The sequence below is a fragment of the Diachasma alloeum genome, unplaced genomic scaffold (assembly GCF_001412515.2).
Source record: "Diachasma alloeum isolate Michigan unplaced genomic scaffold, Dall2.0 Dall_scaffold_00371, whole genome shotgun sequence".
NCBI classification, from domain to species: Eukaryota; Metazoa; Arthropoda; class Insecta; order Hymenoptera; family Braconidae; genus Diachasma; species Diachasma alloeum.
The window spans coordinates 124,900-152,793 of record NW_021680510.1 but is presented as its reverse complement, the minus strand read 5'-3'; the positions used below and the strand labels follow the sequence as shown (position 1 = coordinate 152,793).

The 27,894-nt window shown below is 36.3% G+C and overlaps 1 protein-coding gene across 2 annotated transcripts in view; it reads left to right on the top strand.

Moving 5' to 3' along the window:
- Positions 1–27,894, top strand: part of LOC107041712 (CD151 antigen) — a 142,846-nt gene that overhangs the window by 113,782 nt on the left and 1,170 nt on the right. For both annotated transcript variants that reach the window (XM_015262399.1, XM_015262400.1), the window contains 3 exons: positions 3,447–3,638; positions 26,461–26,634; positions 26,973–27,134. In XM_015262399.1, the coding sequence (XP_015117885.1) occupies positions 3,447–3,638; positions 26,461–26,634; positions 26,973–27,134 (528 nt within the window). The remainder of the gene's footprint in view (positions 1–3,446; positions 3,639–26,460; positions 26,635–26,972; positions 27,135–27,894) is intronic.

Sequence of the window (27,894 nt, the reverse complement as noted above, 5' to 3'; positions counted from 1 at the left end):
CAAATACGGAGGTCCGTTCCCTCCACCGCCAGCCCAGTGAATTCCCCCGGGGGCCTATTTACGTATGTGCGTCAGTTCAATGTACATTTGCATTATGTACATGTGTACACCCTCTTGTGCTTTAGAATTTCACCATTCAAAGTAGCCAGAATGGCGTACGCCCAGTGTAGGCCAGGTATATAGTAACTGTTGAGAGACTTGATTCAGACGTCCTTTGTGAGGTATTCAAAATCCACAAGATACAATCTACATTCTGATAACCCAGAGTAACTTACCACTCTGCGCCCCCGTTATACGTCTTGCTAATGCTCGATATACGGAGCGTAACATGGAAATGCTGGTGCCCAAATGGCTCGTGAAACCCGGTGGAAGAAATAAGCCTTATTTGGGGATTTCATCGAGTTAACATTTTTGACAGTAGGGGAAATGGTGCACGTACCACCCACCTAAGGTAATAAGTCGTTTTTTCCGGCCTCGCTCTCGGCAAGGAGCCATAAACGGTTAGAATGGGTTCTTCGAGGTGTTTACTCGAAGATGTGAAGAGGACAGATTTTTTATTAACATTAATAGTAGATTACACACCTTGGCCAGTAAAGTAAGGAATGTCTCAGATCACATGTAATTGTCGGCCGAGGCGAAGCCGAGGTCAACAAACATGTGATCTGAGGCTTTCTTATTTACTGGCCAAGGTGTGTATACTATTTTTCTGCTCGACGTAGCCGGAAAGTGGCAACTTCGTTTAGCGCAGCGGCCAGGAAGTTGACGCTTTCCGGCCGGAGGGCAGAAAACATATTTAATTATGTAATTCAATTGCCATCGGCCAGTGAGCCATGGAATCGAACTTTGAGGGGAATACCGCTCGGCATGCGTCTAATACCGCCCACCTTGTTTTGATGACTTCTTTGAGCAATGCAGACCAACTGTGATAATTTTTCTTATTTTCATCCTTCGTTTACATTCTTGTGCTCCATTTTAAAAAAGATTTCACATAAATAATAATAAATTATCCTGAATTTACCCGATGTTCCAGTGGCCACCGACTACCACAAACAATCAAGTCACTTGACCGCCCTCTAGCTGCAGAGTCTAGCAGCCCTGTAGAAACCCTGGGCGGCATTACTGACAAACTCTGGGCGGAATTGCTCACAAACACGGAAACTGATAAAATAGCCAATAATAACTGATGAAGATATTTTTCTGCTATCGAAAAGGTCGGAATGGATTTGGAAATGTATAATCATATATTTCGCACTCCATTCAATTATGGGCCAACTGAAAATTTGAAAAATCTTAAATTCTGGGGTCGAAATATTTTAAGAATTCGGTAGAAAATGACTTTGAATTTTTTTTTAAGGTTTCCACGGGAGAAAATTGCAAATTTCTTGTTGAAATTACTTGTTGTTATCAAATATTTCCATAATAAAAAAGAAACTTTTTTTTTTTTCCGCGAATCCTGAGAAGCACTCGTGGGTGTCATTACCCGCTGAAAAATGTCTCTCAGTGAGGCGATAATTCGATTTATAAAATGTGTCTGATGATTTATCAATAATATCATTTTTAATTTGAATGAAAACTTTATTTTGTACTATTTCAATAAACTTATTTATTTGATTCAAATAAATAATTTTTCTGTATGCAGTCTTTTACATAAGTACTTCATTCTGATGAATATCCCATTAACTGAATAACCCAGATGGAAAATTAATGAAAACTAAAGGAGTTTCCTCTTTTTAATTCCAAGACCTAATCGATTCGCTCGAGATAAACTTTCCACTTCGTATTCATGGATGTATTTAGTTCAAATGAATATATGATTCCGTTAAGCTTCTATGCAAACCCACAAAAGGGATGAGGACCAATTACATGCGTAGATTGAATTCACATGAAACTTTAATTGGAACAAATGAAACCTTTCATCTCTATCATGTGAATTATTTCGCTGATTGGAGAATTACCGGAAAATTGTGAGGGAGCCAGTTCAATAATTGAGGTATCAATTATGTACTCTCAGGCCACACAAAACGATTTGTATTTGGCGATTGAAATATGCACTTGTAAAATTACCAATTATCAAGTAAAAAATCTCGTGCTGAACATTTAAAAAATGGCCTAACATGAAAAAATTTTGTCGTAAAATGGATTTAGCTGCTTCAAAAAATTACTTGCTACCTACATATTTAATTCGTTAGCCCATTTATCAAAGATAAAAAATAAATTCTCGAATAGTGTACGAGGTAATTAACGCGATAGTCGTATTAATTTTATGTTGACTTTTGCCTGGGGTTGAAAGGTCCTTGGTACCACGAGCAAATGATTTATATAGTAGAAAATTGATTGCTTATAAATTATTTACAGAAAAGACTTTTAATTTTTTAAAATTGCAATTTTGTAATTACTCCATTAATCTTTCCTCAAAAGTAAACTTTCTAATTTTGTTTTCAGATTTTTTTAATGTTCTCTAATGGTTCAATATCGGCATTCAAATTCCGACCTGTAAAGTTTAAATAATAAAATCATTGTAAAATTTCCGGAAACTTACGGTCAAATGGGGCTGAAATGCAAGCTTTGATGTTCGGCTACAAAAATAGAAAAGCATTCCTCTGCAGAAAAAATCGGGAAGGGCAATACGGACCCCTAGGGCAAAACGGACCAATAACAGAAAATTGGTATTTTTTTTCTCTCTTTCAAATCAGGAACACTGAATGTGTTGAATTAAAAGTGAGTTTCTTGGATCATAGCCGTCACAGGGGTTTTATGAACAAGAAGTGTCGTTGAACCGCAATTTGATCAGATTTGCTAATCACCTCAAACCACAAATGACTTTGAATTTTTGTTTTTGCTTCCATGCGGAAGCCAAAACAAAAATTATCAATTTTCTGTCAGTGGTCCGTTTTAGCCTAGGGGTCCATTTTGCCTTACCCTCTTCTAGCCAAAGCACTTGAATATCTTCAACAATTATAGTATCTTGTTACCCTAAAATAGTAAAAACATTCCCAATGAATCTTTTATCTCCCAATGCAGTAGTAAAACTTTCCCCCTGTCCAATCACCTTCGTCTGTTGTTAATTTGAAAAATCGTTGAGTGGACCTATTAAAATTTATCAACCACAAAATATGAAAGCAATGGAAAAACTGGTTTTCTGGAATTTGAACACCATTACGCCCACACATAAAAAGATGAGAAGATGAGCCCATACTCACGCACGAACGTTCCATCTTTTCACTTCTTATTACCTCCTGCCTCGACTTCTCGACGTGTCCCATCCTCAAATAAAGTCCTCTCAGTCTCAAGTATATGTGTCCAAGAAATTCTTTGAGTTACCACTTCATGAGAATTCCTGAAACCCATAAAAAAAAAACAATGAAAGCCTCGAGTATATCGAAATTGCATCTTTACGGTTGGTTGAAAAATGTCATGAATAATTTGAGTTCTTTCTTCATTCCTAGCTTTCTGGATTGGTAGTCGGCGGAATAGGAGTATGGACAGTTATCGCGAAGCACAGTTATATCTCGCTGATGGCTACGTCAACGTATCCAATACTTGCGTATGCTCTCATTGTTGCTGGTGCACTCGCTGTGATTGGTAGCTGGCTTGGGTGTGGAGGTGTTTCCTCGGAAAATCGTTGTGTACTACTTGTGGTAAGTGGAAAAGCAATTATTTCGAATGCGTTGGAGGAAAAATACTCAATCTGATGAATATTCTCCATCCAATTTCGCTTGTTTTCAGAAAGGATGAAAATGAATTTTCTGCAGTAAACACACTGTTACACTGTTAGAAAATTACTCTTGAAATTTCAGGCAAAAAAACTCGAAATTTTTAACAACGCGCAATTCACATTAAATTTATCTCCATTTTGTTACTGAAAAATCAGGTAATCTCTTTGAATATTCAATGAAATTCTAATTTCCCGAGCCATACGACAACGAAAATGATGGAAAATCGCGAAAATTCAGGACATTACTTTCCTGAATTGTCAATCTATTGATAATTCAATTGAATTTAATGTTTACGTTTCATAATGAGGTTTAAAAATCAAGCTGTCCTTGAAATATTAATGATCGCTCACCATGAAAAAAACTGAATTTTATTGACTTTTCGTGATGAATGAGAACTTTCATGAACAATGTAGTTTTAAATTCAATTAAACCTCACAACATTGAGAATTCAGTTGTAATCGTCACTGGAAATTAAACAAATTTCGAACAGTGTTGGAAGAAATTGAAATTTCAAGAGAGGGACATTAAATATTACACAATTTAGAGGAAAAAAATTCTGAAATTTCAGATTACACTGAAAATCTAATGAAATTCCAAATTTTTCAGAGGCAGGAAGAGAGAGGAGAATTCTGTAGTGAAGTGGTAAACTAGGATAAGTGAAATTTTTTTGAAAAATTTTCTATGGCTTGAATCGAAAATTCTCTCAAAGGCGATCAAATTTTTAAACTCTCTTGAAAAAGTTCCATTTTTGCACTTATCCTAATTTACTACTTCGCTACAGAATTTTTCAGCTGACTTGAATTTTCAATCAAAACCTGAATATTCAGTAGTGAATTGAAAACTTGAGAATATTTCTACCTGAAATTTCCTGATTTCTATCAATATTCATGGAATAATTGAAATTAAATTTACTGTTTCCATCGATTTTTCCGCCAACTTTATAATTTTTAATGACGAAATTCCCTGAAATTTCGGTGGAACCATAATGTGATTCAAGTTTTCGAGAAATTTACTGGAAATTTCAGCCAAAATTTTTCAACAGAGACGAACAATTTTTGTGAAATGACCCAGAGAAACAAAAGTTTTCGTTTTTAGGAATCTGTAGTATTCTAAAATTTAACGAGTGAATAACTTTAAAATCGAGTGATTTTCTATTCAATATCACAAATCCTCTGCAAATAAGCCATAAATTTCTAAAAATTTCGGATCAATCCCGGAAAAGTGGAGACATACGTTTAAAAATTATATTTTTTTCTCTGTGAATATGTTAAGTGATTGTCTTTCCAAAATATTCTTAGATATTTTGTTGTTGACGAATTAATTGATTCCTTGAATATTCAGAGAAAATGTAATTTTTGAGTTCATATAAAAATTAGAATGATTAAAGTTGGGAGAATTCAGGTAACTATTTTTTTTAATTTTCAAACCTTATTTTATTATTTGATTCATTCATTCCCCTGTCTCATAGGGGAGGCTCCTTATGATAGACGTTATTATTACTAACGTCTTATTATTCATTATAAAGTAATATTCAAAAAATATTTCTAATAAAAAAACAATTGGGTGCAATAAAAAACAAATTTCATTATAAAAAAAAACAATCGTAAATTTCATTATTTTCATTATTTCATTGTTTCCCAACTTTTCAATTAAACAAGATATCTGCCAGATTCAATATTTTTCGAATCCAGTCTCATTCATTACTAAACAGACGTTATTATTGCTAATATTCACTATATATATTTAAAAAATATTTCTAATAAAACAACAATTGGATGCAGTGAAAAAAAAATTTCCATGATGTTTCCCAACTTTTCAATAAAACAAAATATCTGACAGATTCAATATTTTTCGAATCCAGTCTTATTCATTACTGAACGTCACTGACCTCCGAGGTCTCACCTGACAAATGTCGAGCACCCAAACTAACAGTCATTAATATCCCTCAAATTCCCAGCCCCACCTGAAGAACACCAATTCATTATTCGAAATACAAATGACGCCTTAATACAGGTAGCAGTTTTCGTCGCAGCCGATTAGCCACCCTCCTCCCCTCTCGTTCGCTCATCCGCCTGATTAATTATCCCCCGATAACAGATGATATACTTCAAACGAGTAAGACACCTAGGATAGTAAATGGGGAAAGGTTATCGCTCTTTAAACGAGAGGATACCTCTTACCGATGTGCCCCAGCTGACGCCCAATCCGTTTTATGGTCCTCTCATACTCCAACTTCATCTTCCCCTCGACCCCTCATGCTTCACTTTTCTTTCCCCATTTCCACGTGAATTGTTGCACTCGCAAACACATGACGTTAATATTCATCCAATGCCAGGTAACAACGAGTTTCTAGCGCTGCGGATAGTATAATTACGTTGGTAGCACACAGTTCCTAACGAGGTTAACGGACCTGATTGTTTGAAATTACCATAATAGCATTTAGTGCTGGGAATTCTCGAGTGAATTATTCCTTCGTGTATTCTAAACTTCATAATTTTATTTTTTGTTTGAATCTCCAGCTGAAACTTCGCTCGATGAAAGAAAAAAATCCGGACAATGATCGGTTAAATATAAGTTTCAGTCGTTTAAGGCGTTTCGTGTGTAGATCGTCGGGGGGTGAAACGGAAGGGGAATCTTCTTGTTCTCGAACCCTGATTCAATCGCTGAGCACGAAATTTTCCAATTTTCAAGTAACTGCTTAAGTGTGCATTTGTACATTTTTTGAATATTGATTCTATTTATCAGATTGATTGATTTTTTTCTCATCACCTACGAGTGTCAAATAATTTTTATTGGATGTTTTTCTAATTTTTGAAATAATATTAAAATGCGGCTCGAGTTGGTAAACCTGTCGAGTGTTTTCTCTCTCGCAGTTGCATGGTCCAACCCATACCTTTTTCATGATGCTCACTGACATTCGAATAACGCGCCTGCGCGTGAGGGCGTAATCGCCCCGAAACTCATAATTTTCCGAATCATTTGTTCAAATAACTTTCTTATGAAACCTGAAAAAAATCTGAAACTTATACGTGTTCTCAAGATTTGATTTATCACCCGCTAGTTTTTTCTCAATAGTTCATTTTTTTTTTGGGTGCCATGGAAATGTCCCCAATTGAGAGTGGGGTAACCTCGGAGGTTCTAGCTGGAGGGGTTACAAAAACATCCAAATTGCATTATTTTTTTTTTTGAAACTGAGATCTGAAGAAAATATGCAAAAATTCTCAATGCTGCAGCATACTTAGAAATTTCTCTCATGAATTTTTCATTTTTTTTTTCATTATTTTGACTTTTCAACCGAAACACCTTAAAGTTGTATGAATAAACTTCTGTAGAGTCGAAGAGCGTGACAAGGAAAATGAATTCAAAAAACCGAAAGAAAAATAACTCATCGTTGATAATTTCTCCCATGAATTCTAATTTTCCTCAATGATTTTGTTAAACAATAGTCTCTCGTTTGACTAGGGTGCTTTGATTTGACACGCCATAGATTATTTAGGGGAGGGTGGGGTAAAACGGCCCCCTTCAATTGTCAATAACTTGTGAATGACATTGTGAAAATTCCCAGTTTCAACTTCATTTTGAAGATAATTTTTCATTCTTTAAAACGAGCTCTAACTCATCCCAATCGGATTATTGAATCGGAAAATATTGACGATTGAAGGGGGGCCGTTTTGTCCCATCCTCCCCTATTATAAAAGTTTGACACTGACCATAATTTTTATAATGGGTATAGGAATTTTTTATTTTTTGCTTTGAAATGGAAGCTTTTTAATCGTTCAAATTTAAGTTTTGGATTTCTTGTGTTATATCGACCCAGTATGATCCAAACAGTCCGAAATAGTAGATTATATCATCAGGCGATAAAAGTATTATCTGGCAAATGTGGCTTTATAATCACATTCGCCAAATAATGCTTTTATCGCCGTGTGACATATGATATTTTATATCGTTGAGCCTGAAAACCGCGATCTAACCGAGCAAAGCGAGGTTAGAATCGCGGTTTATCGGGCCTAATGACATAAATGCAATTTTAGACCTCGTCCGTACGTGTGTATGTGTGTACGTGTGTAATAAAGTTTTTCTCCCATTGTTCGCTAATGAATAAATGGACTTGAGAAATGGAATTGAATACATTAAAATCTAATTCATCGATTAGTTTTTTAATTTTGGAATTTTTTCGAAAATCAGTTGTTCCACGATAATTAAAAAAATGTTCTGAAATAATTGAATGATGGCTTAAAAAATTTTGTTGGATATCCTTTTAACCGAGTTCGAAGATGAAGGCGATAGCAATAATCGTTATTTTGATTTATTTGAAGCTTTGCAGTAGAAATGTTGGCTGAATAAATCAATCAACATCAAATCGACATCTCCTAATAAAACAACGGTATTTCAGTTTTCCTTTTAAAACAAGGGTATCTCAACATTCATGTGAAAATCATCTGAAATCTCACGTTTTCCTTCTTCTGATAGGTGTATAAATAGTATGAATGCATCAAAAAGTACAAATAACATGGAGTAGTTCGCATTGGAAGAGAAATGAAGTAATTTGCGAGCTCCGTAAGACTTAGAAATTTATGTGAACAACAAGCTTTCACCTGAATTTTGAGATACCCTTGTTTTAAAAAGAAAATTGTAATACATTTATTTAATTAGGAGATGTCGAAAAATAGTTAAACATACTCAGAATATAGTAACTTGAACATATACTTGAGTTTACTTGAATATATACTAATTAGAACTATTCACAAGAATCTTATATTTGTCAAAATTATTAAGTGAAGTTTTCTGACAAAAATTATTTAATCCTGAAAGATCTTGTTTTCTCTCAATGCAGTAAAAGTGATAATTGGATAAACAAATGGACATTTAATATTAAATATAGTTAAATATACCTTATTTGAATATATGCTAATTAGAACTATTTATGAAATCTTATTCATCTGCAATATGGGATATTTTTCTCTCATTGAGCTAACGTTATTCAAGCAGAGAGGCCCAGAAATTTCAGTCCAATAGTAGACAGAAAGAGTGAAATGAAAAAAATATGAGGTACTGCACACGACGAATGAAATAATGTTCGTGAACATGACCAGTCTATAACTAGATTTTTCCACGTGAAATACGTCAATTCTCACCTGTTCGTATATCACGTTTGGCTGTCAAATTTTCGTGGATTTTTTTTCGTGCGGGACGAATTGATTCCGAAGAATTATTCCCTGATACGAGATAAAATTTCAGACTGCATTGGTCGTGACATATTCTCTCGTGTGGGCTGAATCGCCCTGTGATTGATCCTGTGATCGAACCACTCACCGTATTATGACAGATATTGAATGAAAAAGTATCGTCCCCTCTGTTATTTTGACGTGCGAAATGGCTATCGTATTATCGAATGATTATCGTGAACAATTATCGTATGGCAGTTGTCAAGTAATTATCGTTGTTTAATTTTTTTTTTTTTATGAAAAAAAAAACTATTTGGAAAGTTTTACCTTGATTTTAGACATCATTTGGCATAAACTAGCGAATAATCAAAAGAAAAAACCGGAAATATACTCAGTATCCATGATTTTTTTACTTTTTTCACGCAATTCCATTCATGAATTTGTCTGCACAAAACTGTAAAACGTACTTGGGAATACTTCATTATAAGAAGACATCTTGACCCCCACACCAAAGCCATTCGTCATCACAAATAATTGCTCTTGCTTTGCGAAGAACATCTTCACTTTTAGAAAATTTTGGCTGAAATTTCCGGTACACTTTCTCGGAATTTTTATCAAGTGATAACTGTTCTTCTGAAATGTCAGGGATTTTCCTCAGAAAAATTTACTATTTGATGGGAAAATCAATGAGAACTATAAATTTTAGTTGAATTATTTCATGAAAATCAATAAAAATTAGGAAAATTCGACTAAACATATTCTTGAATTTTCAATTAATTGACAGTTGAGTATAATTGAGCACTAAATGTCCGTGTGTTCATTGACAATTCAAGTAAATTGGGAAATTCTCGTCTTCCTTCACCCATAAAAATAATTGATTTACATAGTACCAAATAACGTTTTTTTGTTTAAATTAAATAAGAAATTTTATTCGCAGTTTTGTTTATATTAAATAAATGTTTTTTTTACTATTCACAGGTAGGGTAGGGCAAAACGGACCAGGCGGGCAGAACGGACCGCAGGGCAAAACGGACCACTGACAGAAAATTCATTTTCCGTACTGACCTTCACTTTTCCTCGTTCGGGCATTGGTATTTGCCCTTCCCGAAACTCGTAAAAGTGAAAATCACCACGGAAAAGTATCGTTTATGACTAGTGCCATGGGGGTTTTTACTCGCGTGGTTGGCCAGTCCTCGGCTTCGGCTCGGACGCCAACACCACGCGAGTAATAAACTCCATGGCACTCGTCCTGAAATATACCAACGTAATCCGTCCAATGGCTTCTGTCGCGCTGCTTGTTTAGACAAGAAATAAATATAAAAATATCCGTTTTGGCTTTAGACACATAGATTCCAAGGAAATATTAGTTTTTCAAAGTCATTGGTGGTTTCAGGTAATTAGCGAATCTGATCAAATTGCGGTTCAACGACGCTTCTTGTCTAAAAAACCCCTGTGACGGTTAAGATCCAAGGATCTCACTTTTAATTCAACACATTCAGTGTTCCTGATTTGAAGGAAAGAAAAAAAACAAAAATTAACAATTTTCTGTCAGTGATCCGTTTTGCCCTGCGGTCCGTTATGCCCTCCCGGTCCGTTTTGCTCTACCCTCCCCTAGAATATTTCGATATGAGCGCCTAGAAGTGTTTTTTTGCTGAAAGCGAGTGCTACCCTTCTAAGGGTCAAAGAACACTCTTCCCACGAGCTTTAAATCCTATTTTTCATCGCAATATATCCAAACTGAGATTTTCCGCACGCGGAGCGTGCGCAAAACTTCACTTTACGCATAAGTGGTGAGAAATACTATTACACATAATGATGCCGCGAGATATTTCACGAGACATCACGAGACAATACTTTGGAGGGATTGTCTCAGCCTCAGTGAACACGGAATTTTTTGGTCTCGTCTCAGTCTTGAACTGCGCAGTATCGACTTCTCTTGTGATGAATCCGAGTCAATTTATCTCATCTCGGTTTCCAGTTTTTCGCGTTTTTTATATGTAGAAAACCGAGACGAGACAAACCGAGACAAAAAGCGAGATTTTTTTTTTAAACATGAAAAACCTGAGCGCGAGATGAGATAAATTGACTCGGAGTCATTAGCAAAGGAGTCGATAGTGCCTATTTCGAGACTGAGATGAGAGCAAAAATTTTCACATTCATTGGAGACCGAGATCATCTCTCCAAAGTTTTATCTCGTAAAGTGTCTCGCGGCATCACTAATTACACACGACCTTGAACTTGACGCACTCCGTGGAAAAAAATAAACAATTCCCCACACTGCATCCCGGAGAGCTGAACGCACTATCAACACAATATACAATTTTCTAATAGCTCCGTTTCACGTACACGAACACTGCTGATAGAAACAATGCACACCCTGCCCCGAGCGTGATTCGCCTTCCCTGTTCATGAAGTCCAACATAATTGAGACAAAGGGATGCAACATCTCCCCTGAAAATTACCTCTGCAAAATCCCCCCGTGAACTCCACTCAAATAACCTTCCCCCCTCTTTCTTCAATATCCTTTGAAGGCATCACAACTTCTTCCGTTATTCTCCACAACACTTGTAATCCTGAAATTCTCGTTCGTAGGAAAGTGGGCTTTACCTGCAATAAAGTCAGTAAGAACACCCGAGGGCACTCCAAGAAAGCTAGACTCCTTTGAAGGGATACTTCAAGTACTTCCTCATTTCTCAATTGAAGACACTCTCGAGAAGAGTTGATTCACTTCGATTAACTCATGAGAATCCCCCATCCACTCGTCAGATTAAACATTTTTCATTTATTTGTAATGCATGTAAATTCATACTAACCGTATAATTTGCAAATTCCGGTAAATGGCGTTTGGAGTTGTCAGTTTGAATCGACTTATCAGGATGGATCTTGATAAACCAATAGCCGGTCTGGCCGACGCCTCAAAATGGTTACGAACCAGTTTACCCAGAGTTAGCAGGGCCTCAATGCTTCGGGCAAAGTCGCATTACTCCCTAAGTACCTCCCTCTCTCTCTCTCCCTCGATTGCTCTCTTCCTCATGTTCAAGTACTTACCGCCAATTTATGCTGGTGAACTAACGAGCATCATAGTCTACTCCATCTCCATTCCCTTAACACAGATGCAACCTATATATAACTCGTAAAGCCATAGTCATACGTCAGGTCACGTCACGCACAATGGAATATCGTGTGTCTTCCATTTGTAATTCCTCATTTCTTTTTTACTGCCCAGTACTTCTTATTCATGTTTTAATCCATTCTGTTTGCTGAACCCTTGAAGGTAGTCGTGGAGGATGAAAATCCCGTGCATCTCCATTCAACTCAGGCCATTCAAGACGCGTTATTATCCGCCTGCATAGCGTGCGAGCAATCGAGGGCGGAGATTCAAGATGGAAAATAGCGATCAATGGTTTTGTAATCCCGTGGGATTGACGATATTCGCGGATGTATTACATCTCGTTGCATTCAGCCCGTTGTACATTGGATGTTTATATATTTTTTCTTCAAAGCACGTATTTTTATTTTCTTTATTTGTGAATGGAGAAATGTACCAGATATTTGCTCCGGGCTTTAGTTGAATTTCTGTCTACAGTTTCTTTTATTCCCATTTTCTTATGTTATTTATTTAACGCGCTGGAACCCGTAATATGGGTTATTTACACAATATGTTACAGTTTTTTTACATATCTTTCCGAGACAGGAATTTTCAGCTCGTATGTTTAGCAGCCCTCGGCTTCGCCTTGGGCCGCCAACTTCACACTCGTGAAAATTCCGTCTCCCTCGTATCGAAATATACTATTTCAATAATACTTGTCTCACTGAAGGAATTCATAACCGCTGATTTACGCTGAAAGAAAAACTCGAATTGGTACTAAAATTCTTGTCAGTTCATTGACAATTGTCTGTATAAATTTCATATCTTCAAAAAATTGGGTTTTTGAGTAATCAACAATTAAAAAAAAACGTTTTCTCGTATCAACCCCATTAAACTGAAGATAATGATATGTATGGCGTCTCATTTTGAAGGGTTTGTCATATTCTTCGAGTGTGCCAAAGGGTAATTTAATAGCTTGAAACCATGCTGAGATATGGGCACCAAGTTAAAACAAACAGAAATCCTTAAAAAAAAACTCGAAATTTTCAAAAAATCATACCTCCCTCAATTATCAATATTTTACAACTTTTTTTCAAAATTTTTGTCGATCAACCTATTAATAAAATAATTTTTGTCTAATAATAGAAATTTTTGTCTGAATCTTTTCAGAAAAATATTGAGACAAAAATATTGTGTTTTTATTGAAAAATTTTCGAAAATCCTCAGTATCGATTTTTTTGGTCTGCTGATTTGGCGCGGATCCGCTCATATATTTCTTTTTCAGGACATATTTTCATACCGTCTCTTGTTACATAGACAGACATACAAGAGATGTTTGCTCTCGACTTTACTTGAGTGCCTGTAAACAGTTTCTTGTATTCCCATTTTATAGATGTATTTTGAAACAACGGCCGAGATAACGAAAAGAAACTTTTCGCTCTTTTCTTCGTGAATCAATATTGCTACTAAAAGCAAACCACATTCTGCCCCGAACGTGATCTTTCTTCCGTGTTTATGAAGTCCAACATGATTAAAACGAAGGGATGAACTATCTCCTTGAAAATAACCTTCCAAGAGTCTCAGTAAACTCCGCTACATTGACTGCGTGTACTCCTTTTCTCCAGGACATATTGTATTTTTATTTCCTCTCTGGGTAGATAGGAAAGCATTCGAAGGATTTTTACTCCTCGCTTCGTCCCTTCAAACAGTTTCTTCAATTCCTATTGTATAAATGTATTACTTAGGTACTAAGAATTTCAGAAGACGAAATAATCGATAAAGACGTGCCATTGACTTTGAAATAGTTACAGTCATTGAATCGAAGAGAAATGAAATGAATCATAAAGGGCGATCTCGATCCCCCACACCAAAGACGTTTGTCATCTCAAATAACTGTTTCTGTAATGAAAAGAACATCTTCGCCCTTTTTTCCATTGATCAATATTGCCACTAGAAACAGGGTACATTCTGCCTCAAGCGGGAACTTTCTTCCATGTACAAAGAGTACACCATGATTAAAAGTGAAGAAAACCATCTTTCGTAAAATTATCTACGAAAAGTCTCAATAAAGTTCGTTGTAAATTGGCTATATACTTTTCTTCTTCATCATGACATGTTGTATTTTCCTTTCCTCTCTTGGTAGATAAGCAAATGACTGCAGAGTTCTTATCATTGCCATTCTACGAATGTGTTTTTAAATACTGACAATTTTAGAAGACGAAACAATCAATAAGAATGAAGCGAAGGGAAGCAAAGAGAAATGAAATTAATCTTAAAAGAGATATCTTGATTGTCCACACTGAAGACATTTGTCATTTCAAGTCACTGTTCTTGTAATGGAAGAACATCTTTCCCCTTTTCCCAATCAGTATTGATACTACAAATACAACACATTCTGCCCACAGCATGATCTTTTTTCCACGTTTAAGGAGTAAAACATCAGAAATGAAGAAAACCATCTTTCGTAAAATTATCTCCGAAAAGTCTCAATAAAGTTCGTTGTGAATTGGCTATATACTTCTCTTCTTCATCATGACATTATATTTTTCTTTCCTCTCTTGGTCGATAAGCAAATGTACTGCAGAGTTCTTATCATTTCCATTTTACGAATGCGTTTTTAAACACCGACGATTTTAGAAGACGAAACAATCAGTAAGCATGTGCCATTGACTTCGAAATAGTTGCCGTCAGTGAAACAAAGAGAAATGAAATTAATCTTAAAAGGGACATCTTGATTGTCGGCACTAAAGACATTTATCATCTCAAGTAACTGTTCTTGTAATGAGAAAATCATCTTCGCTGTTTTCCCAATCAATATTGATACTATAAACACAACACATTTTGCCCAAAACAGGATCTTTCTTCCATGTTTAAGGAGCAAAACATTATCAGAAATGAAGAAAACCATCTTTCGTAAAATTATCTCCGAAAAGTCTCAATAAAGTTCGTTGTGAATTGGCTATATACTTCTCTTCTTCATCATGACATTATATTTTTCTTTCCTCTCTTGGTCGATAAGCAAATGTACTCCAGAGTTCTTATCATTCCCATTTTACGAATGTGTTTTTAAACGCCGACAATTTTAGAAGACGAAACAATCAGTAAGCATGTGCCATTGACTTCGAAATAGTTGCCGTCAGTGAAACAAAGAGAAATGAAATTAATCTTAAAAGGGACATCTTGATTGTCGGCACTAAAGACATTTATCATCTCAAGTAACTGTTCTTGTAATGAGAAAATCATCTTCGCTGTTTTCCCAATCAATATTGATACTATAAACACAACACATTTTGCCCAAAACAGGATCTTTCTTCCATGTTTAAGGAGCAAAACATTATCAGAAATGAAGAAAACCATCTTTCGTAAAATTATCTCCGAAAAGTCTCAATGAAGTCCGTTGTAAATTGGCTATGCACTTCTTTTCTTCATCAGGAGATATTGTATTTTCATTTCCTCTCTTAGTAGACAAACAAAGCTACAGTAGATGTTCGCTTCAGACTTCATCCCTGCAGAGTTTCTATTATTCCCAATTTTACGAATGTATTTTTAAACACTGACAATTTTAGAATACGAAACCATCAATAAAGATGTGCCATTAATTTTGAAATAGTTGGAGTCAGTGAAAGGAAGAGAAATCGAATTAATTTCAATGGGACATCTTGATTTTTGATACTAAAGACATTTGTCATCTCAAGTAACTGTTCTTGTACACTGATAAAATGATTCATTCATTCCAAACGAGATTCGTTGACTATTAATGAATGAACATTTGGCGACCCCGAATAGATCCTAGTCCCCAACCAAATCCGTTTGTTAACAATAACTAATCGTTTCTAGTATCAGTGTAATGGGAGGAACATTTTCGCCCTTTTCCCAATCGATATCATTACTAGAAACACAACACATTCTGCCCAATGCGTGATCTTACTTTCACGTTTAAAGAGTAAACATTATTAGAAACGAAAAGAACCATCTCTCGGAAAATTACCTCCGAAAAATATCAATGAAGTCCGTTGTACATTGGTTATATACTTCTTTTCTTCATCATGGCATATTGTATTTTCTTTTCCTCTCTCGGTAGATAAGCAAACGTACAACAGATGTTCGCTCCAGACTTCATCCCTGCAGCGTTTCTTTCATTCCCTGAGTTCTTATCATTCCCATTTTACGAATGTGTTTTTAAACGCTGACAATTTTAGATGATGAAACCATCAATAAGGATGTGCCATTGACTTGAAATGGTTGCAGTCAGTGACACGAAGAGAACTCAAATTAATCATAAAGGGACATCTTGATTCTCCATACTAAAGACATTTGTCATCTCAAGTAACTGTTCCTGTAATGACAAGAACATCTTGTCTCAATCAATATTGCTACTAGAAACACGACACACTTGCCGCAAGCCTGATATTTCTTCCGTGTTTAAAAAGTACAACATGATTAAAAACGGAGAAACATCTCTCGAAAAATTAACTTCGAAGAGTTCATGTTCTGTGCGTTCTTTTTTAACAATAATTTTCAGTAGAAAATATTTCATAGAAAAATTCACTTGTTCTATAACTATAACTATTATTTCTACCCAACTATTATTATATTCAATTGAGATATTTTCTACATAAATTCTTATGTATGAGTTTTCTCCACTGAATTTTCTTCATTTCCTGATCAAAAATTTAAAGCAAAAGAACATAAAAAATTAAAGTAGAGGAATTTTTGTAAAAAAAAAATGTGAACAGAATAAGTTGTATTGAAACATAAAAATGGATTGATTTTTTCTATAGAATATAATATTTTCTATTGAACATTTATGTAAAAGAAAAAGAAGATTCGATAGAATTTTCTACCCAATGCGCCAGGTTTTTTAATAATTTTCCTTTTCATCACATTCCCTTAGATTCTTCTAATCCTTCGAAGTGGGTTTATCTCCTCACTGTGGTCTCGATCACATTTCATGTTTTCAAGACACACTGAGAGAAAAAATTAGTTCTGCTGAAAAAATATTTGTTCCCCTGATCTTTTGTCGGGTTGAATCAATTTACTTGTGGACAAAAAAGAAAGTGTCCACTAAAACATGATAATTTTTATAATAGTAATTGTTTTCGTGAACCATTTATGTCTTTCGAAAGGCTCTGGTTTCATCAAGTGAATGTTATTAAGAACTGTATATCTTTCTCCAGTAAACAATTATAATTACCATAGAACAAATGATAATTTAAAGAGAAAACTCCAATTTTCTTGCCGGAAACGGTGTTATTCGCAAAACTAAATAATTTCGCGAGGACAACTTTTTTCAGGGAAAAAATATTTTTCCTACGGTACAAACCTATGGAGTTCTCTTAGATGAAACGATTGTCGTACAACCGATTATATTTTTTCCTGCCAACAGTTCGAATTCTTCTCGGGATATTTCTGTTGATCACAACAAAAATTTAATTTTTGCGAGAGATAAATTTTTTTCTATCAAGTTGGTTAATTTTCTTCAAGTAAATCTATTCCACTCCATAAAATATTCTCACGTGGAATATTTGCTCCACTCCCTCAAATCTCTCTGTGCATATTTTTATTTCCTCTTTCAGTAAATACTCAAACATTTAAGAAATGTTTGCTCCAGACTTAGCCTCTGTGAACGGTTCCTTTCATCCCCATTTTCTAAATGGATTTTTGTATTTTGCTCTCGAAGTTGGTAATTGTTGGGCGGATCGAGAAGTAACAAGCCAGTGTTGAGTCATTGAGTGCGGGCGTGTGCAATCAGAGAAGTTAGATCGTGTGGGTTGAGAGAGTCTCGCTTTGATATCCCCAGCCAAAGAACTTTACGGATGTTATACCGTTAGGATGGTCCAGCTGATGGAAGTTGTATTGTCAATTCGACTCGTGTCGTCACCCCAAGAAAATCTCCTCTGTCACTCCAGCTTCGACTCCCCAGAATCATTGAGTGGATTCTAACTAAATAGCCATGATGCCACACACGGATGTCTTCACCGCAGAGATACCCTAGAACAATGACCGAAGGCCTTGAGGATCCCATTGTCAAAGCCCGATCTAGATCTGATTGTCCTCCTGATAGAACGTTCCATCGGGGGTATTGGATTCTAATCAACGGCACATCTAATTTATGGATCAAAGCTAAACTCCTGTTGATAGTCACTCACGTGCTACTGACGCACGAGCCCAATCCATTTTCACTCACCCGGCACAAAATCGCCCGTCATACTCTTGATTGAAATAATTCTCTTATTGGAATATCCATCGCTTTACTCCCGTCATGTCAGGAACAGTGGAGGCTGTGTGTATGTATTTATTAATTTTCATCCCTCTTACGAGTTGGAGGACAGGCTCCGTTTGCAAATATTTTTTATGCCATGGCTATGTCAAGAGTACAACTTATATTGCTTCACTGTTAGAAAATTACTCATTAAATTTCAAGGGAAAAATCTTGCAATTTTTAACAACGACAAAGTTACTTGAAATTTCGGTCTACTTCTTCATTGACGAATCAGCTAATTTCTTAAATATTCAAGCAATTCTCGATTTTCAGGTTCATACAGCACTGAAAAACCTCGAAAATTTTGAAAATTCAGGCAACAACTTTTCTGAATTTTCAATCCCATGATTGACCATATTTGGAATCAAGTTCTGGTAATCATTTGTAATCAGTGTAATCTCTCGTAGTTGCTCCTAGTGAGACCGTGCATTTTGTTTTTGAATTTTCGTGCGCGTCATTTCTACCAACGGTAAGTCTCAGAGATCCCTGGATTAAGTTTTCTTGGAATCCCAGATGTTTATGGTTCAGAACCTTGCATAGTCAATGCGTTTTGCACAGAGCATTTGTCCGTAGAAAATTGATTCAACAGAGTGAAAATTTCTTCTTATTCTGGAGAACCCACGACTGAATTATCTCTGAACTATCTGCTGGTAAGTTTCATTCTCCATCAATGGTAGATATTCAGTAAATTTATTTTGCTGATAGCACTTACAAATACCCAAATTTTTAGATGGAATGATGGAGACTGCATTCCTCTGTTCTAATCCCCGCCCCTCCTTCCTCATTTCTTTGCAGATTGTAATAATTAATTATTCCATCAATTCATATTTAATAAGAGGCAATTTTTTGTGATTCCAATAATTACAAATGTTTGGTAATCACAGAATGTAATCGACGAAATCATTTGTAATCATGTAATCACATTCTGTGCTCTTGGTAATCACGATTATCACATCGGCAATGGTAATCAATGTAATCAGAGTCCCGTAATCCTGGGTAATCGATTACATTTTGTAATCACGGTGTCACCCAATTCGCCTGTGACTACACTGAGAGAAAAATCTGAAGTTCGATTTACTATAAGAAAATGGTTGAGGCAGTTTTGGTGAACGATACGATTTTTTTTTGTATGCGGCACATAACATTATAGTAACTTCACAAGCGTAATTTTTGCAAATCAAAATGCAGTTAAACTAACCAAAGTTCAAAAGCAACCACGACAAATCTATCGTGAGCAGAACTATAAAATAATAGCAATGACTACATTCCATTGTAGTAATCACTTCTCCGGCCATAGTTACCGTAACCCATGAGAAATTGTTGAGGACTTTTTGACTATAGTGCGATAGTGATGGAATATAGTCAGAAGAATCATATTTTTTTCTCAGTGTAGCCCCTCGGTGGAAGTGGTTAAATAAGATGAATTTTTTTTTAGTTTCTTCACTAAAACGAAATTCAAAAATTAGAATAAAAACATAGCATAACATTATCGAAGCTTATCGACGCAAAATTGTAAATACAGATTGAGAAATTTTATCTGAATAGCGCTGCTCCCGCCGATAGTCACTCACATGTTACTGCCACACGAGCCCAATCCATTTTTACTCACACACTCGACACAAAATCCCCCGCCGCATTCTCGATTGGAATAATTCTCACCCTGGAATATCAATCGTTTTATTCGGGAAATATCAGGAACAGTGGAGGCGGCAAATATTCACTAACGTATGCCTGCAATGGCTCACTGCCACCGAGATCTGTTCTGTTCTGGTGGTTTGTTAGCTATAGATACAAACTGTCAATTACCGTATAACGTCGATCGAATTCCCAATTCATGGTAATGCCATTTTGCCGGTTCCACGTCTACAATTTATTATTCTCCTCGGATGTTCAATAATGCCATCCTGGATTGTAAAATAACCAAGCACATGTCCATTAATTTTACTCGATATCAGGCTAATTTTACCTTCTCCCTCAATTTTCCTCTGTCACGAGATATATTTTAAGGAAAATTTTATTGGAGTCATGCAGACTTGAAGTGCATCGGTATGCATTGCGGCTGATGGTATGCACTGAGAGAAAAATATGATTCTTCTGACTATATTCCATCACCATCGAATTATAGTCAAAAAGTCCTCAACAATTTTTCATGGGTTGCGGTAACTATGGCCGGAGAAGTAATTACTACAATGGAATGCAGTCATTGCAACTATTTTATAGTTCTACTCACGATAGATTTGTCGTGGTTACTCCTGAACTTTGGTTAGTTTAGCTGCATTTTGATTTCCAAAAATTACGCTTGTGAAGTTATTATATGTTATGTATCGCATACAAAAAAAAAATCGTATCGTTCACCAAAACTGCCTCAACTATTTTCTTATTGTAAATCGAACTTCGGGTTTTTCTCTCAGTGCAGGACTGTAAAATAACCCAGCACATGTCCATCCATTTTACTCGATATCAGACTAATTTTACCTCCTCCCTCAATTTTCCTCGGTGTCACGAGATATATTTTTGTGGAAAATTTTATGTAGAGTCATGCAGACTTGAAGTGCATCGGTATGCATTGCGGCTGATGGTATGGCGTTCGTTGTACACCACAGAGACCAATTATTTCCCGCCCCACATCCATACAGAGGGCATATATCGTATCCAGCGATCCAAACAAACTCCGACAACACCGGCATTTACGTTTACATATTTCGTTTTGGCAAGAAGGCAGATAGTCGTCCCTTCCCCCTCACCCTGGTGCGCCAAACGATTTCCTAAAGTGGTCAATGCTGTGGAGACCCATCCCGAACGAACTTTGTATATACATGCGCGAGAAACTCTGCCTCCTCATTACCCCATGCAAATAACCGCGCCGGATATGGCGTAACCAATGGCGCCCCATCGTATGCCTCTTTTGTGTCTCCGTGTATCGATGGCTTGGACGATGAAAAATAAAAGAGAACTGATCGAATGGAAAATTTTTAATTAAGAGGGGAAAAGAGATTTTTTTCCCTCGGTTCGAGCACGAAGGGTCGTTGGCACGTGTTCCAATGGTGAATCGACGGAATTCAGGTGGAGGACACTCGTAATACCCTTTGGTTTTGATTGAAATATTCCCGATGGAGAGATCAAAGGGATCACATAGTTGAATTTTTTTTAAAATTCTTTAGATTTTACGAACGGAAAAATACAGTCTGGACTGCTTCAATTCGTTGATGAAGTTCTGGATATTATGAGAAATATGCACGGAGAGAAATATTCAGTAAACATTACGGAACAATTCACGTAATCCGCAATGGGAAATCGGTTTCCGGAAATTTTTATAGGAATGGAAGAGAAGAAATCTGAAACGTTCAGTGAATTTTCAGGTTCATCACCGAACAAAGGACGAAATTGTCACGTAATTTTTCCCGAAGAAGTAAAATCTTAGAGAAACTTGCCGACTTATTATGCCTCCAAAATCAAAAATTTTTGAACGTTCAACAATTTTTATGAAGCTGGTGAGTTATTTCTACGTTCCGTTCCGTAAAATTTCTCAATCGTTGAGGAAAAATTACGGAACGACTTGTTGTCCTCACAGCAGTGAGTCATCAGACGGATGATTAATTTTTACGGAACAAATCGTAGAATTTACTTGGCGATTTGTACAATTTCAGTTTCGACTCACACTTTTTATTGAATTTTACTTCGCTCGCGGAATACGTTTCGAAACGTAATTTTTACTTTTTTTCTGGTAATTTTTATTGAATTTTTCTCTCCCTGTAAAACATCTTGAGAAGAAAATTTTCATTTTTCCATTTTGATTTTGTTTTTAATACTTATGTTTTTTTATATTTGTTACTTTCGAAATTGTTTGGAATGCTGACGGTAGCATTTCAAATTGTGTGGTGAAGTTCTACGACGGATTTATTCTGAGAGAAATGGTTAATACGTTGAGCTGAAACTTTCTGGCTCTTTAAAACACAATGTCATTTTCTTCGATTAAATGAGACCTTACTAAAACTTTTCGCTGTTCAACAGTAACAATTTCTATGTGGATTTTTAACGTATAAAATCCAGACGAAGTTTTTCCTCATTTTTTTCTTTCTACTTCGAATGGTCCTTAAAATTCAGAGCAAGTCTTGGATTTCCAATTTTTCACTGACAAATGAACCAATAGTTTTAGAATACTTGGATATTCATGGCAAATTATTCGAGAGGTATAAAATTTAGCGGCAATTTCATAACATGATGGGACAATTTTTTGCACAGAACAGAATTTTGAAAAGGTCGACAACCGTAATTCATCTTTTTTCTCTAAAACTACAATGAATTGATGAAATTCGACTGCAACATTACAAAATAGCAAGAACATTTCTATTTTTTTAGGAACTAGAACATGTCGTTCAGAATAATGATGAATTATCTTCATTATTCCATTTCATTATAAATTTCAATTATTTCGATAGTACTGATTCATTATTCCTTCTTTAATTTGGACTTGAGGATTTGATATTTTGTGTTGAATAGTTGATTTGTTATCTACTTCACTTTTCTTCTGTTTTTTATATCTTCGTTTATTTTCAGAAGTAGATAGATGAGACGTCGAAATGTATTGTCTCATATAAGACTGTTTAGTTCGTGATCGTAATAGTAGTCAAATAATGCAATTCAATGAACAAACGCATCACCGTAGCTATTAGATCATTCCATTCTAAAATGCCATTCTTTTGAACTGTGCAAGATTCACCAATATTTGGGTAAATGTTAAGAAAGAGGGCCCCACCACCGATCCGATGGTCAAGTTTTCAGAAAGATTGGTGGTGGGGCCCTCTTTCTTAACATTTACCAATATTTGTTATCACAAAAAAATTTCAACACTGTCCATTCATCTGGTAAAGCTTCATAACACTGATGGTCAATGAACGAACGCATCACCCTAGCTGTTAGATCATCCCATTCTAACCAGAGAAATCGCTTATCAAAGGACTGACCAATTGTGACGAACTTAGTTCAACTTTAGTTACCACATCAGGTTTTAACGAGCCCTGAATACTGAAGTGATATCAAAGCAACATCAAACCGTTTACGTGTAATATAGCTTCTCATATTGATGCCCATGCATACACACGCAGAGGGTCACTGCTCTAGTAATTGACCATGGTCCGATGAATGACCAAATGTTCTGACACTATCTCTGGACATACCAGTTCCAACGTGTCTAGTCATTCAGAGATGTAATTTCTCACCCCGGTGACTCTCCAGAACATTCCTCTATGCATTTAAAATAACTCGAATTGCAGTTATGAATAGATCGTCCCAAGTGTATTGAGAGTGTTTTCAAGCTCGTCGTTTTGCTTAGTTGTGGTGGAAAATTATCTCTTCAAAATACATGCGGAAAAAATTACACTCAAAATTATTGCACAATCTAAGTAATCACATAGCGAAGTTGTACTTCCAGATTTTTCATTTGAACTTGAGGGGAAAATAACAGGCAATTTTCCCCTTTGAAACAATTTTTTCGCGAACGAACAGAATAAATAGTTACATTTTCAGGTAATTTTTACTGGACACAAGTCCTGGAAACTACACGGAGAGAAATGTTCAGTAAAAATTACGGAATTCACGGTTTCACCGATTACGGAATCGACTCAGAAAATTTAAGGGATGGTATCGTAATTTTTCGCAAGAGATTCAGATAAAAAGTCCGTGACAGTTCCGTAAAATTTCCTACAATCACATTTCGCTTCGGAATTACGGAAAAGATACGTAATTTTCGTGTTTGACAGGTTTTTCGATTTTATAATTTTGATTGCAAATGGTCTAGAATCTTATGAAACATGAAGAAATAATGTTTTTAGGGTCATGTCCGTGTGTAATTGGGTTTTTGATGATTAATTTTTAGAAAATTGAACATAAATACGGTGACATAAAAATCTGAAATTTTGGCTCACTGCAACTATGATTGAGCTCAACTTTAGCGCGCTGTTTCAGCCCGATCGGCCCAGCAATTCCTGAGATATAACAAATTGTCTAAATTTCGGTTTTCGTCAATATCTCAAAAACTACTGCACCGATTTTAATTTTTCTTCTTTTCAAAATACTCGTTTCGACAGCTTCTATCTATATCAATCGAAATCTTTATGCCCATTCGTACAAAATTTTCGAAATATTTTTTCGTTTTTTATTTATTTGTTTTTTCACTCTTATACGCACGATAACGTGAGAAAAAATCAGGACCGCTCGCGCGCTTCGCGCGCTCACTCTTTGGGGTATGACCGGTAGGGAGGGGTGGAATTGGGTGTGACCCATTACGGGTCGAACCAATAACTTCCCGACCAATTCCTTTCCTCCATTCATTTCCGAAAAATCGAAAATTGTGACGAACTGCTGAGTTAATGTCTTCCAGAATTCTAGAATTTGTGCGTTACATCAAGATTCATCGTTTCTAACAAAAAAACTTCAAATCGCATCGTTATGCACGGAGGAATGGTTTCGTTTACAAAAAAAACGCAAATTTTCGACTTTTTTCCAGATGTTTTTTGGAAAAAACTGGAGAAGCGCTGAGACGATTGTTTCCATAATTTAATCAGGTTCAAGTTATATGAGAAAACAGCGATTGAAAAAAAAAAGTCAAATCGCATTGTTTGTTCAAGAGAAATCGTGGCACAAAATTTTTGTCACAGACGTCCGCACACACACATACATCCACACATACAGACAGGTACCTGAAAAAGGTCAGAAGTTGTTCCAAAGGTCATAAACCGTACAAAAATGCTCAAATTCCCACATTCGATTTTTGGGGTCATTACAATAACTTCCTCCCTTCGGGTCGGGAAGTTAAAAATGAAAATAGCAACTACAAATTTAATATGATTATAGCGCTTACGATACTGGAGGTTGGTATTTTGGATAGGCGCAATTGCGGTTAACCGGCCGAGCAGTTTCGCCGATATTTAATCTTTCCTATAAATCGATTTCATTAATCGGTTGAATATTATTCTGTAGACACCCTGTAGCATGTGGTTCCGGTTGTATTCCTGTCCCAAGGATTCGGAATTACGACGCATACATTCGGAAGCCGAAATAAGCCGATTACTACGCATACATTCGCAAGACAAAAAGAAAAAGTCTAATGACGCAAAAAGTAACGGACAGATGCCTTCCGTCGGATAGGCTCGAATCCCTGCTTGTTTTTCCCTGTAGTCGATAAATTTCCTCAAACAATATGACCGTAATCCCCAGCGAAGAACCGGCAAGCTGAGAAAAGTTGGAATTCGATGTCAATAACCTATCCCCCGATGGACTGATAACCAAATCCCAACAACTGAAACATAAAGAACCAGTTTCACATGCATCTAGATCCATTCGAAATGGAATGGCCAAGGAAGCACCTAAAAGAAATATAGACATTCCCATCCGTTCCCCACCAATATTGTCCCGTCATCAAAGACGAATAAGATAATCCCATTCGAAATTGCACTCATCCATTCCAACTGAAGCCGGCAGAAGGCTTTCTAATAAAAAAATAGTCGACAAAAGCACACCAGAATACCCCAGGATATGTACCTACTCTCAGTTGTATCACACGAGTTTGTGAGAGTTTTTATATACTTGACAGCTTTTTCTTGTTCTCCTCTCCCCCACTGCCATTTTTTTTCACCACTTCATCCAACAATCGCTCGTAAAGAGTTACGAGGGCCCTTTCTCCTGGTGGTGGGTTATAAAGGTTTTCCCTCACCGAAGTATCTCGTATACTCCGGTTTGGTAACCGTGGTGTATTATTTGTCCAATACCCCTGGTTATTCCCACCTAAGTATAAAACATCTTCCGCACTTTATGGCCAGACAAAGGAATCATTTTTGCATGAACAACTACGAACTCATCCGTCCTTTATCGTCACTTCGTGTACATTTTTTTCAATGTCATTACACTGCAACAACAATTGTTTCTCAACGATACAATCACACAACTCATTATATCCCCTCGGATGGGCATTATTACAACTGAATACCGTCATTGTCAATGTACAATTGTACATCACGTACCAGTGATGATAGACAATTTCCGAGACACTGTACAAACAACTCCACAACTCGTTGAATTATCACGTCTCTGACCTCACAAAGTTCATGCCAAAGTGTTGTACGTGACTCGTAATATATTCCATTCATACACTTTTATAAACTCATAATGCAACACCATTACACTATTAAACTTTGAGCTCTGATTTTACCCCTTTTGTCAACTTTTCAGTACATATTTGTGGTAATGGCGGTCTTAGGACTTGAAGCTGGTGTAGGTGTACTTGCTAGACTACACGAGGAACAAGTTGGTCCTGAGATGAGAGAGACGCTGAATCGTACTTTTCTTGAATACTATTCCGTGAGTTCACGGGAAACCGCAGCTATCGACCAGATGCAAATTGAAGTGAGTATCGCAAGCGTTCCAATCCTTTTCGAGCCGCCGAAAGAAATGAGTAAAAATAAAATGAAAAAATAAAACATCACCGCCAGTTGCTCCAACAATTTTTTATCCCTCGTAAATCTATAAATTCGCGGTTATCGGCGAAACACTGCACGCGATAAATAAATTGTTCCCATTATTTTCAACCATCTGCACCTATAGATGGAATTTTTCATGAATAACGTGGTATTGTGTAGTTTGTTGGAGGATATTGTACTCGTGATTTGTTCAGATTTCATCGATTCTGGGGATATTGAAAAATTTACGTTCTTGTAATGAAGTCTATTGTTGTCACGTTACAGTTCAAATGCTGTGGGGCACGTAGATTCGAGGATTGGTTGGCGAGTGAGTGGTACAAGGATGAACAAGTACAGCGTGATGGAAGCCTTGTACCTGACAGTTGCTGCAAAACCCCAACACTACTGTGCGGCAGGCGAGATCATCCGTCTAATATTCAGTACACGGTGAGTTTGAACATCATTTGCATTCTGATACTGCAACTGGATTAATTAAAATATTGTTTCCGAAGGGAGGTATTGTAATCTGCGAAATGCAAGGTCCCGGGTTTTTGGGGTAAGATGACTAATTTTTGGGATCAGAAAACGGGGTATAATGTTTCTCGCTAATTAGTTCATTAAGGATGTCTATTGAGAAACGGGGGCAGTTGAAAAATGTTCGATTTTTTTATAGTGTATAAACACAGTTATCTCCTTCGTGATGATAAGAATTTTAATCCACCAACCTGAGTTGATTGTTCAGAAATTAAATAGACAATATGCACTGCGTTCGGAAAAAATTCTGAAGATTCATATAAACGCAGGAGTTCCGTTTCCCCTTAAGGGTGCCAAGTGAATTTGAAAAAAGATTCAAAAACAATTTTTTCTTTCCCTCCATCATTGGAAAAATATGTATTTATCCATCTGACGGAATTTCAAATCCGCAACCGGAACTAGACATCGAGAAAATAAATGCGGGAAATCCTCTATTTCGCGTGACGAACCTCGAGAAAGCATGGGATCAAATGGGTACGGCGGGTTAAAATACCTCTCTTATTCACCCCGGTACCCCATTGTTTTTTGTCGCCATCACTTGAACACATCATTCCCCATATCGTCAAATTTTTTCAAATTTTTCTTGAGTTCCTAGGGGGTTGAAATGTTCAATTTAATCAAAACTCCATAAGAGGCCGTATATAAGACTGATTTTGTTTATTTAATTTCTCGA